The sequence below is a fragment of the Mesocricetus auratus genome, unplaced genomic scaffold (genome assembly GCF_017639785.1).
Source record: "Mesocricetus auratus isolate SY011 unplaced genomic scaffold, BCM_Maur_2.0 Super-Scaffold_100008, whole genome shotgun sequence".
Taxonomy (NCBI): Eukaryota; Metazoa; Chordata; class Mammalia; order Rodentia; family Cricetidae; genus Mesocricetus; species Mesocricetus auratus.
The window spans coordinates 82,167,666-82,180,845 of record NW_024429192.1 but is presented as its reverse complement, the minus strand read 5'-3'; the positions used below and the strand labels follow the sequence as shown (position 1 = coordinate 82,180,845).

General features: G+C 42.3%; 1 protein-coding gene across 4 annotated transcripts in view; it reads right to left on the bottom strand.

Moving 5' to 3' along the window:
- The window catches only part of LOC101838786 (radial spoke head 10 homolog B), a 43,827-nt gene extending 30,733 nt beyond the window's left edge, over positions 1 to 13,094 (bottom strand). For 2 of the 4 annotated variants that reach the window (XM_040751309.1, XM_040751311.1), the window contains exons 1-5: positions 11,519 to 13,094; positions 7,558 to 7,891; positions 5,948 to 6,023; positions 2,142 to 2,210; positions 146 to 319 (exon numbers count right to left, since the gene is read on the bottom strand). In XM_040751309.1, coding sequence (XP_040607243.1) covers positions 146 to 319; positions 2,142 to 2,210; positions 5,948 to 6,023; positions 7,558 to 7,811 — 573 coding nt within the window. In that variant the 5' untranslated portion in view covers positions 7,812 to 7,891; positions 11,519 to 13,094. Of the gene's footprint in view, positions 1 to 145; positions 320 to 2,141; positions 2,211 to 5,947; positions 6,024 to 7,557; positions 7,892 to 11,518 lie in introns of those variants that run through there. The other 2 variants (XM_040751310.1, XM_040751312.1) reach the window with 2 other exon arrangements.
- Between the last annotated feature and the right edge of the window lie 86 nt (positions 13,095 to 13,180).

The following is a 13,180-nucleotide window of genomic DNA, read 5'->3' as shown; positions in this document are numbered from 1 at the left end:
CTAATACATATATGCTTTATTTTGTGGTACTGACATGTTTTCAGACTCAATAGTGATGTTGGTTGTACAATGTTATGAAGGGCTAATTTCACACCATGCATACATTCACATGGATGAGATTTTTTCAACAGTGCACCTCACGTACCTTCCCGTGTCTCCTGCCATGACACCAGTGGCCGATGTAGGACACAGGCTGTGTGCCACACTTGAACATACCAAATCCGTTCCTCATGCCGTTGATTATTTCACCTTCATATGTGCTGCCATCTGGCCATGTGTACACACCATGGTTCATGGGGATATTCTTCACAAAGTCCCCCTAAAGCAAAATGGTTACCAGAGTGACAGGAGAAGGCAATGAAGGGACTCCACACCCAGGGACTCTTTGAGAGTCTCCTGGCCACCACTGACACGGACCCTGGCTCTTCTGTAGAAGTAGTAGAAGTACCTCTCTGTCCTTTTCTCTGTGTTCCCCTTCCTCTCTCTCCTTGTTCTTCCAGTGCATGGAAATCCAGGAAGAATAAAATACTAGGAAGGTTGCATTTACAAAGCTCTGAGAAGCAAGCAGGTGACATGGTAATGTGGTGGCTGCCAATTCTGACCTCAATTTTAGACTCTCAGGATCCACCTTAGAGAGGTCTGGATGATCAGCCAGGTACTATCACTCATGGAAAACCTCTTTCCTCATGGTTCATCAAAGCATCCTGCAGGTGTGTCAGTCAAGGGCCCATATCATGGGCACCTTCTGAAGAAGTCACTGTATGTTGGTAGAGGGTGCCTTCATCGTGAGCAGCTCAGTGATGGGCATAATGGCCCAAAGATGGCAGATTCTCTTCCACAGTGGCCCTGCTGGTAATGTTGGTAGTGGTAATGGGGAATGAGCTCAGGGCTCCCCACATGCTAAGCTGGTGCCCTGCCACATCTAAGACTCTGAATTCACTAGATAGCCACCAGTCAGCAGAGGACACAACCATGGACTTTGGCTGCTGGCCAGATAATATATTGGTTGGTGCTACCCGGCTTAACAAGCAAGTCTGGGGATGCTTCAAGAGCCACAATCCCACCTCCTGAAACCCATTTGATGGGCTGTTTGTGGAGGGCTTTGTGCTTGCAAAGGAGGACTCCCAAACTCCAGAGAATTTCCAGAGAGAGTGAAGCAGAAGGACCTGCCTGGCAAAACCATCCTTTAGGGATCAGAAACCTTGAATGCTAGTGGCAGGCTAGGCGGGGTGTTGCATGGAAAGAGAGTTCTCTCAGAAATCCTGGCCCCAACTCACTGTTGGGGCTGGATCTCCAGGCTCCTGTAAGTGGAGCATCAATCTGTCCTGGCTGTCCTTGTACCTCTGCAGCTCATGTCCTGCTGCCCAGCTGTCATTTGAACACATGTGCTACATGGGTGTGCCTTAAATGTCTCTGTTACCATTTGTGAACATCATGGCATTAGTAACTCTGCAGTGGAGATTTCTAGAACAGCACTTCAGGCACTCACAGGCTTTGTGGGTGGGAACTGAAACTGGCACTGTCTCTTGTAGGGCAAATCTGTTCTCACAATCAGATTTAAAATATCCACGTCCCCTCAGCCCAGCAACCCAGATGGTCTTTGTGAAACCCCCCCATAATGGGATACATGCAGTCAGTATAAATAGTTAGATCTGCATAGATAGCTATGGTTTAATTATGAGAGAGAGATGGTTTCACTATGTACTTCTGGCTGTCCTAGAACTCACTATGCACACCAGGCTAGCCTCAAACCCACAGACATCTGCTCTGCCTGTCTTTCAAATGCTGGAATTAAAGGTGTGCACCAACATTCCTAACCTAATTTACTTTTATAAAAATAGAATATATAGAGAGCTAAAGAGATAGTTCAACAGTTAAGAGCATGCATTGCTCTTGTAGAGAACCTAAGTGTGGCTTCCAAGAGTCATATCAGTAGCTCCCAATTGCATGTGACTCCAGTTCCATAGGATCCAGTACCCTCTTCTGGCCTTTTGAGAGTACCTGAAATCATTGGACATAGCAACAGGCAGACTGACTCTCTCTGTCTCTGTCTGTGTCTCTGTCTCTCTCTCAAAAGTGAATTCCTTGACCATTAAATGCTACAATTAACTCTAACTCATAATACTCTCATAATACTTTACCTCATATTTCAATCCGTCAGCCCAAATGTAAGTCCCTTGTCCATGCATCAGTCCTTCTGAAAACATACCCTATGAAAGAAATAACAGTGGACCTTAGATGGAAGCTGTGGTTGTTGGGCATCTGCAGTTATAGCCTGAAATCTTCTGTCTTTCTCTTTACCCACAGGAATGTGTTAGTTGCCTGGGAGACATTACAGCAACAGCAGCAGCCGTGTGGCACCTACTCTGAGCATGCACCACACAGTGAACTATCCCGAGCCAGAAAGGACCCAAGGAGGATTTTATTTTATTTATTCATTTATTTATTTTTTGTTTTTTCGAGACAGGGTTTCTCTGTGGCTTTGGAGACTGTCCTGGAACTAGCTCTGTAGACCAGGCTGGTCTCGAACTCACAGAGATCCGCCTGCCTCTGCCTCCCAAGTGCTGGGATTAAAGGCATGTGCCACCAACGCCCGGCCCCCAAGGAGGATTTTAAAACTTCCCTAAAGCTTAGACCTGATCACCAGAGTCTCATCCTATATGTAAGCTCCTGGAAAATATCTGAATTGCAGCCCAAAAGAATTTAAATACTGTTGGTTTTGCACTTTGACCTTCCAGGATTTGGGGCTGAGGATGAAGCTCAGTGGCAGACTGCCTGACTAGCATGTTCAAGGCCCTGGGTTCTGTCCCCTACATTGCAAAATGAAACCAAGCCAAGCAACAATAAAAAACCCCAAACCGAGAGCTCTTGGACCCCAGACTGACAGCTGGGAGGCCAGCATGGGACTGATCCAGACCCCCTGAATGTGAGAGTCAGTGAGGAGGCCTGGGCAACCTATGGGGTCCTGAGCAGTGGATCAGTGTTTATCCCTTGAATACTAACAGACATCGTGTGTCCATAACACAAAGAGGGATGCTCTCTCAGCCTGGATTCTTAGGGGAGTGCCTGGACCCTACCCTGAGTGAAATGACAGACTCTAGATATCCCCTATGTGGAAGGAATTGGCAATAGGGTGGGAGGATGGGGGGGATGGTGGGGAGTGCAGGAGGAGGAGAGGGAGAGGGAACTGGGATTGACATGTAAAACAAGCTATTTAAAATTAAAATAATAATAAAGAACCCCAAACCATACATATGTATATAAGCTACAAATATATACACATATATTACAAATTACAAATATATGTATATTTTACAAATTACACTAGGCAGATCCAATTAAAACTATCAGACACATCATGTTTGTAAGTGTCATACTTTGTTTTCTCTTACTGGAAATTATCGCTGTGCATGTGCACATGACTGTGTACTGACAGGTGCATACATATCTATATATGTATGCACATGTATATAACTTAGGCTCAAGGGGATCCAATGCCCTCTTCTGGCCTCCATGGGCATCTGTTCACACATGGAACACATACATATCCATGAGATTAAAAAATCTTTAAGAATTATTCTGCTATTATTATATTTCTGATAATCTAAATGAACAAATGAGTATCTTAATTGTGTCCTACAAATAAAGGTAAAAAGACGAAAGGATCCTAAAAAGTCCAATAACTATGGAACAGTTGCATTTAGCAATTTTGAGCATTATGCAGTATCATAGTGAACTGTCAGGTAAGCCAGGGAGTTACTGTTTCCTGGGTGCCAAGCTTCAGTTTAGCATGATCAGAAAGTTCTGGGCTGTCAGGGTGATGACTGCACAATAATGTGAATATGTTTAAGGCCACTAGACTGTCCACTTAAAAAGATTAAAATAACGTTGGGCAGTGGTGGCGCATGCCTTTATTCCCAGCACCCAGGAGGCAGAGGCAGGCAGATTTCTGTGAGTTCGAGGCTAGGCTGGACCGACAGCCTCCAAAACAATACAGAGAAACCCTGTCTTGTAAAAAAACAAACAAACAAAAAGATTAAAATAACAAATGTTGTATATGCTTTACAATGCATCAAAACATTTTAAAATTTATCTTGTATTTTGGTGTGGATCCTACAATGATGAAAACCATATAGTAAATTCACAAAATTTTATAAGTGAAAACAACACAAATCTATCATTGTGATTAATATATAAAATATGGATATATCTATTCAAAGAATGAAAGAAACAATGCTAATTGAGTATATTTATAGCAAAACAACAGTGAAACTAAGATTTGCTCTTTTTGGTTCCTTGGTTTTATTTTTTTGCAGTGCCAGGAATGGATCTAGTATTTTGCACATTTTAGGCGAGTGATCTACCATTGTGCACCCCTATCCCCCAGGCCTGAGACTCCGCTCATTGAAGTTGGCTTGAGTTTCAATCTCTATTGTGATAAAACACTCTGACCAAAAGCAACTTAGAGAGAAAGGATTTATTTGGCTTATACTTCCAGCTCACAGACCATTGAGTGAGTTGGAACAGTAACTCAAGCAGGAACTTAAAGCAGAAACTATGAAGGAATGCTGTTGGCTGGCTTTTACTTACCTAGCTTTCTTATACAGGCCAGGACCATCTGCCTAGGGAATAGCGCCACCTACAGTGGACTGGTCCCTCCTATATCAATCAATGATTAACACAGACTCCCACATACATGCCTATAGGCACATTGATCTGGGTGATGCTTCAACCGAGACTCCCTTCTCAGGTGACTCTAGGCTATGTCACGTTGACAATTAAAACTAACTAGAGAAGCCTCTGTGTTAAAACTGTACACAGAACCAAACACAGATAGAAAACATTTGAGGGGAAGAAGTTAGATTGTTACTGACATTTACTACACACACAGTTAGGACTACAACAATTGCATCTGTATTAGACATGTACTTTTTTGAAAAAGATCATCTCTCCCTAAAATGTACAGTCTAACAACTATTTGCATAGCATTTGCATTATATTCATTATTATAAGTTGCACAGATATGACAATGAATATGTGAGGGCAGCTGGGTATGAACTGGTGGCAGGGCATTTGCACAGAATACTCAAGGCCACGCAATACCACAAGAACAAACAAACAACAACAAAGTATATAGGAGGATGTGTGTAAGTTCTATTTTTTTTCAAGACAGCATTTCTCTGTGTAATATTCCTGGCTGTCCTGGAACTTGCTTTGTCGACCAGGCTGGCCTCAAACTCACTGAGATCTGCCTGCCTCTGCCTCCCAAGCGTGTGCTCTATTTTTTTTTAAAGATTTTTTTTTTATTTGTGCTCATGTGTGTGCCTGTGCACATGCTTGAACACAAGTGCAGTGCTTATAGAGGTCAGAAGAGGGTATCATATCCCCTGGATCTGGAGTTATGGACACCAGTCCTCTCCTACAAGAGCAACAAATATTTTTAACAGCTGAGCTATCTCTCTAGTCCCAGTGGTAGGTGTAGGGTCTATGCAAACACTACAACATTTTGTGTGTGGAACTTAAGCATCCAACTTTGGTATTGAGCCTATATGGATAACTGTTTTTACTTAGTGACATATCTATGCCTTGTCAATAGGTAAAAATCAGGAACTAAAGTACTCCAGTTATACTGAGTCATACTTTGCCTCAAGTAAGTGGTGTTTTTTTTTTGTTGTTGTTGTTATTTTTTTGTTTGTTTTTGTTTTTCGAGACAGGGTTTCTTTGTGGCCTTAGAGGCTGACCTGGAACTAGGTCTTGTAGACCAGGCTGGTCTTGAACTCACAGAGATCCGCTTGCCTCTGCCTCCCTAGTGCTGGGATTAAAGGCGTGTGCCACCACCGCCCAGCTCTAATGGTTTTAGAGGAATTAGTGGAAATAATTCAAGGCTTGCAAGCTTTTCAGCCCACCCTTTCCCCCAGTCCTCCTGGGTCCAATAATTATGACTTACATGATAGGTGTTTCCACCTTGAAAGACAGCGAAGCCTTCTCCCTCATACAGTCCCCGGACTTTCTCCCCTTCATAGCTACAAAGAAATAAAGTTCAAACTCATGAGTGGTGTGGGTGTGATGGGGGGTTAAAGTGTATAGGATATCAGGGGCATGTGCCCGTTAGTGTGGTACAGAGAGCTTAGCAGGTACAGAATTTCTATCTGGGAAGAGGGACAGGGCATTCTGGAAACAGAGCTCTATGACAGCTGTAAAATACTGAGAATGCATTTAATAACCTGAACTACACATTTTATTTATTTCTATTTTTTTAAATCTCTCTGTGTGTTTGTGTGGAGGTGTGGTTTATGTGTTCACATGCAAGTGATCTGGAATCATCCTTGACTGCTTTTTCTACCACACGCATTTTTGAGGCAAGGTATCTAGATCAAACCCAGAGCTTGCCAATATGACTAGTCTTTCTAGCCAGTTTGTTCAGAGGATTCCCAGTCTCTGTCTTCCAAAGCTGGAATTGCAGACTGATGGATTCCCTGTCTCTGTCTTCCAAAGCTGGAATTGCAGACTGGTGAACCACCATGCTCACCCAGCATTCACCTAAGTTTCTGGGGATATGAACTTTGGTCCTTATGTTTGTATGGCCAACAATTTAACCACTGGGCCATCTTGCTAGTCCTTGAATTATACATTCTATTTTTAAGTTTTGTTTGAATTTTGAATTACACATTTTAAATGGTCAAATTAGCAAATTTTACGTATGCTTTACCATGATAAAAATATTCTTGAAGGGTTGGAGTAATGGATCAGTAGTTAAGAGAACTTTTGCTCTTCCAGAGAACTTGGGTTTGATTCCTACCACCCAAATGGTGCTTTCAACCACCTGTAACTCCAGTTCTAGGGGATCTGATGCCCTCTTCTGGCTTCGCTGGGTACTAGACACACATGTGGTGCACAGACATATGCACAGGCAAACACTCATACACATAAAATTAAAAGTAAATAAATCTTTAAAAACTGTTTCTAAAGTTTTTTTTAAGCTGGGAAAATGACTCAGTTAATAAAGTGTGTGCTATACAAACATGATGACTTAGTTTAGAGCTGAATACCCACATTAAAAAAAAGAAAAAAGAAAGAAAGGAAGGGAGGGAGAGAGGGAAAGAAGGGAGGGAAAGCTAGGCATTGTGGTACACCTTAGTAATTCCAGCATTCTAGCATTCCAGCACTGGGGAGACAGAGACAAGAAGATCCCTGGAACTTGCTGGCCAGATCATCCAACCAAATCGGTGAGTTCCACACTTACACCCAAAAGTGTTTTTGGAGGTAGGGAACTGCAGAATCATAAAACTGCATGAGCCAGGTGGTAGTGGTAGTGTCTCACATTTTTAATCCCAGCACTCAGAAGGCAGAAGCAGGTGAATCTCTGAGTTCAAGACCAACCTGATCTACAGAGAGTTCCAGGATGGCCAAGACTACAGAGAGAAACCCTGTCTCCAACAAACAAAAACAAAACATAACAACAACAAAAACCACGGAGGATTTACATGCCCCCATCAAAACATACTTTCATGTGACATTTGGTTTATAGTCTGGCCCTGTCATGCCCGGGAAAGTTACCTTTCTACGATGAGTTTGGTCAGGATGGGCTCTTCATACTGGGTTTCATCTGCATTCTGATGCATATTTGCAGAGTCTCGTTTGGGTGCCGATTGCTTGAGTGGTGTTTCCAATACTGGGACAACACTGGTGGGTACTTCCTGTTTCCCGGCATTGCCATCTTGTTTGGAAGACTCTGGGTAATCAGAAATAGAGGAGGGAGATCGAGCAGACTTATCCCCTTTCTTGTCTGCTTTTTTCTTTTCTTTCACCATGGCCTTCGGAAGAGGTAGAGTTTACCTTAGGTATAGAGTTAGTCAATGCAGTTTTGTTTCAAAGCATTGACGGGTTTTACCTGAAAAACAAAAGTTATGTCTCTAAATATTTGGTTGTTTCAATTGTTAAAAAAATGTTCAAAAAATAAAAAAAGTTCTACTAAACCTTTAACAACAAGTATCATCAGTTTATGTAAGTAATTCAATTTCAATATTGCAGTTTTAAAAATCTTTAATATTAGAACCATTATTTCATTTACTATTTTATTCATGTTTATCTATTAATTTTGTGTGTATGGGCATGCATAGGGGTACATGTGTGCCACTGCATATATGTGGAAGTTAAATGACAATTTTCTGCAGGTGGTTCTCTCCTGTCTTGTGTGTTCTGGGGATCAAACTTAGGTTGTCTGGCTTGGCAGCAAGCATCTTTACGCATTGAGCCATTTTTGCCAGCCAATGTAACATTATGTCTTCTCAAGCAGTGTTTTGGTTAATTAGGAATAGTAATCCTTAGTTGGTAAAGTGTTTGCCTCAAAGGCATGAAGACCTGAGTTCAGATCCCCATCACCCATGTAAAAAGCTGATGTGGTGGCATGCATCTGTAATGTCAGCAGTGGGGAGGTGGAGACAGGAGAATTCCTACAGCTCACTCACCAGTTTGGTTCACTCAGTGAGCTCCAGGTTCAGTGACAGACCTCGTCTAAAAAATTAAGGTTGAGCCACATGGTGGTGGTACATACCTTTATTCCCAGCAGAGAAAGGCAGATCTCTGTGAGTTTGAGGCCAGCCTGGTCTACAGAGCGAGTTCCAGGACAACCAGAGCTGTTACACAGAGAAACCCTCTCTCAAAAAACCAAAACCAAAAAATAAATAAATAAATGAAAATAAGGTTGGGGTGGAAGAGATGACTCTTTAGACAAAGGTACTTGCTACAAGCCTGACAATTTGGGTTCAATCTTTTGAACCTGCATGGTGGAAGGAGAGAACAGACTCCTGCAAGTTGTCCTCTGACCTCCATTAAGTGCACCATGGCAGTTGCAAACACACACACACACACACACACACACACACAAATAACACATACATCACACACAATAATAATAAAGATACAAGTTAAAAAGGCATCAAGTTCATAAGAACATAAAGGCTCCTGTGTGTTAACAGTATTGTTTCCTTAAGCAAACTGCTTTCTGCCTCAGATATCAAATAGAAATAGTAGTACCTGTGTTGGGATGACACAGAAAAATTCCTTAAGTATGCAATTCAGAACAATTGACAGCATGATTGACACTTCAAGAATTTGAGTGTGAAATCATTGGCTGCCATCTAGAGCACTACAATATCAACAAGTGGAGGCCTAAGTTTGGCACTGGGTATTCCTTTATCTGGCTCCATCTTATTTTTTTTAACAGTCTTTTTTTTTTTTTAAGATTTATTTATTATGGAGCCGGGCGGTGGTGGCGCACGCCTTTAATCCCAGCACTCGGGAGGCAGAGGCAGGTGGATCTCTGTGAGTTCGAGGCCGGGCTGGACCGATAGCCTCCAAAACAATACAGAGAAACCCTGTCTCGTAAAAACCAAAAAAAAGAAAAAAAATTTTATTTATTATGAATACAGTGTTCTGTCTGCATGTATTCCTGCATGATAGAAAAGGGCACTAGATTTCACTACAGATTGTTGACCCACCATATGGCTGCTGGGAATTGAGCTCAGGACCTCTAGGAAGAGCAGGGCTTCTCACTGAACTTTGAGGCCACCAATTATGTAAAACTAACTAGTCAGAGAGCCCCAGGGATCCTCCTGTATTTATTCTTAAGCACTAGGACCACAGGTGAATGTCATGGTGTCTGCATTAACAAATATTAAAAACTATTTTTGAATATTTTATTATTTTTGTGTTTATGGGTGTTTTGCCTGCATGTATGTCGATGCAACACATGCATGCAGTGCCCAGGGGAGGCCAGAAGAGGCATCAGATTCCTTTGAATTAGAGTTAAAGACAGCTGTGGGCTGTCATCTGGATGCTGGGAATTGAACTCTGCTCATGACACTCTGACACAGGAAAAGGTTTCTGAATGCATAACCAAAAATTAATTCAAAATCAAACTCATAATGAAACCAACACATTTCTGGCAGAGCTCTCCTGGGTTGCATCAGACAACTTCAGTGTCTTGGTTCTTTGCCTTGTTTTTTTTTTTTTTTTTTCAAGACAGGTTTTCTCTGTGTAGTTTTGTAGCCTATCCTGGCACTCACTCTGTTGACCAGGCTGGCCTCAAACTCACAGAGATCCACCTGCCTCTGCCTCCCAAGTGCTGGAATTAAAAGCGTGTGCCACCAATGCCTGGCCAGTTTTTTGCTTTTTATGAATTTTTGTTTTTGTTTTAAAATTATGTTTATACGTGTGTGTGTGGGGTGTGCATGTGAGTGCAAGTGCCCTCAGAAGAGGATTCTCTGAGTCTGGAGATACAGGTGACTATAAGCCACTTGACATGGGTGCTGGGAAGTGAACTCACGTCCTCTGGAAGAGCAATATGCACTCTTGACCATTGAACCTTTGCTCCAGCTCCATCTTGGTTCTTAACACTCAACATGGGCCCTTTGTACTGTGCATGCCATCATTCCATGCAAAGCTAATGCTACTTGAAACACTTAACTCAGATTTAAGACTATACATTATATGAATTGCAGGGCTTTTACTATAGTTTCCTACTTTTATAGAACCATGATTTAATTACAGAAAAAGACAGTAATTTCCTACTGTCATTTCTCAGTGTGTATCTTTGTATGAATTGTGTTAGAATGCTTAAAATTATTAATTTTGTGTGTGTGAGATAGTCATCATGATCAAGTAGCAGACACTCAACTTCTGAACCATCTCTAAAGTTCCAAGACTTAATTTTATATAAACAAGCAGGTTAGCAAGATGACTTCATAGGTTAAGGTACTTGCCATCAAGCCTGATGGCCTGAGTTCACCTCCTAGAATCCACATGATCAAAGAGAATCACTTTCTGTAAGCTGTTCTCTGACCTCCATATGTGCAAGTGACAACTAGTCACAACCCCCCCCATTAATTAAATAAAATGGGGGAAAATAAAGCTTTGGGGTTGAGCAGCACTTGCTTTTTCGAGGATCTGAGTTCAGGTCCCAGCATTAATATTGGATGGCTCACAACCACTCTAACTTCAGCTATAGGGAACCCAACACCATCTTCTGGCTGGCCTTCATGAGTATGTATATATACACACACATAAAGAAATCTTAAAAAATAAATAAGCACATTAGTATACAAATGTTTTATTTAATAAATGGTAATTTTATATGTATCCCAAAAACTTTTAAAATAAATTTAACTATTACTTACTATCAGTAAATATTTGTTGTGCACACCTATTTTATTTTATATACTAAGGCATGGGTCATGCAAAATTTTCTTGGGCAAAAAGGGGTTGAGTGGAAAATGTTCAAGTGTAGTACAGCTTCATGATTAAGTGGCTCTCATTACCACAGGGGTCAGAAGAGAAAGGATGGGCTGCAGAGCTGAGAGCAGAGTTCCAAAGCCACGTTTTTCATGCCACTCTGATACCGATCTCATTGTGTCCTACATTATTAGGCAAGCAGGACATAAAGAAATTCTGTAGTGCAAAGAAGTCTGGTCTAGGCACGTGCACCCCGAGGGCAGATAGAGAGGTACTTCATACCTACCTCTGCTAGGCATGCCCAATTCCACCTCAGAGCTTCTCCGTCTCCAACACCCCAACCTCCTCTTGGTCCAAGGGCCTGATGAATATATCAGCTGTGTCTACTCTCAACTTGAACAAGCATTTACTCCTTTTTTTTTTTTTTGGCCCTCTACCAGTGAAATTCAAACTACAGATAAAACTAACTTGTTTCTTAAAGTAATGTCTCTACCTCAATCTTATGAAGTCACTATATTATTGCACAAGCAAACTGCAAACCTGCCTCTACTCTGGGCACAAGTCCCAGCACTACTCCACCCAGCTGCAGGATTCCCCTCATCAATCTGGCATGGGCTCCAGTCTTGGGAGGCTAAGGAAGGAACTGGCTCAGGTTTTAAGTTGTTGCTGTGCACACAAGACCACCTTAGGGTGCTTACCCACTTGCTCTGGCCTGGCCTGCAAATCCAAATGAGGGCTTCGGGGCTCCTGAGAGCTTGGTGGTTTCCAAGCAACTGCCACAAGCCTAGCCTCCTGTGCTCTTAAAGGGGCCATGATACTAACACAAAACTGTAGAGCATTCAGTTTCACATGCTTATTCTCAAGAGAGGAGCTGAGGACTTCATCTGGATGTACTTGGCATGAATTTTTCCAGATCTAATTGCAAAGTGTGTGGCCCCTCTTAACAGATTTCCTCATGATAAAACATTATAATGCAGGCTTTTGTTTTCCACCATGGCCTTAAACCAAACAATGGTTTGAAGAACAATCTTCCAACGAGAGTCTGTACACTTGTGCTCCACTTTGAAGAACTTATGTGACAAAGACTGCACAGTACAATCCCCCCATCACTAGTATCTTCAATCCCACCTGGAGTCCCTTGTCATGTATGAGGTGAGTCAAGGTTCTGGTGATCAGAAGCAGACACTTTTGAGTGGTCATTACTGTACCTCCTACGACTCCCAACTTGCACTGTTCCTGTGAATATTAAATGAGACCCTGTAGACCTGCAGCAGTTTGAGACCTAGTTCTGTCTGGCCTGGAACTGTATGTATCAGCCCAGGTTGGCCTTGAACTCAGAGATCAGCCTGCCTCTGCTGTGCTGGGACTTACAGGTCTGTGCTACCTTGCCCAATATTAACACAGACTTTGACATAATGAATGGAAAGAGCTATGCCTCCACCATCTCATTACACCTGAACCACGGCAGATCTCTTTTCTGGGAGGCCCAGAGCACAAAGGATGCTGAATGGGGAACTGCCCACACCTGTCATCACTGTACCCTAACCACCACCTACACTCTACAGGAGGCATTTTTATTTCCATTTTTGACATAGCTCAAATGGACAAGATTCCATGGAAACAAACAAAAACCCATAGTTCATACCCCAAGGAAACCAAATTACAGCACTGAGCTATAGAAAACTCAATTTTCTTCTTTCACTCCCTGCCTCAGCCCCTGTTTTTCACTCACATTGCACTGAGGAACATTTAAAAATAGTGACCCCAGTCAGGTGTGGTGGCACATGCTTTTAATCCCAGCACTCAGTAGGCAGAGACAGGAGCTCTGTGAGTTCAAGGCCAGCCTGGTCTATATAGCAAGTTCCACATCAGTCAGGGCTACATAGAGAGACCCTGTTTCATTCCTTCCCATTCCCACCCCCAAAAGTAGCTCCAGTCCTATTTAGTA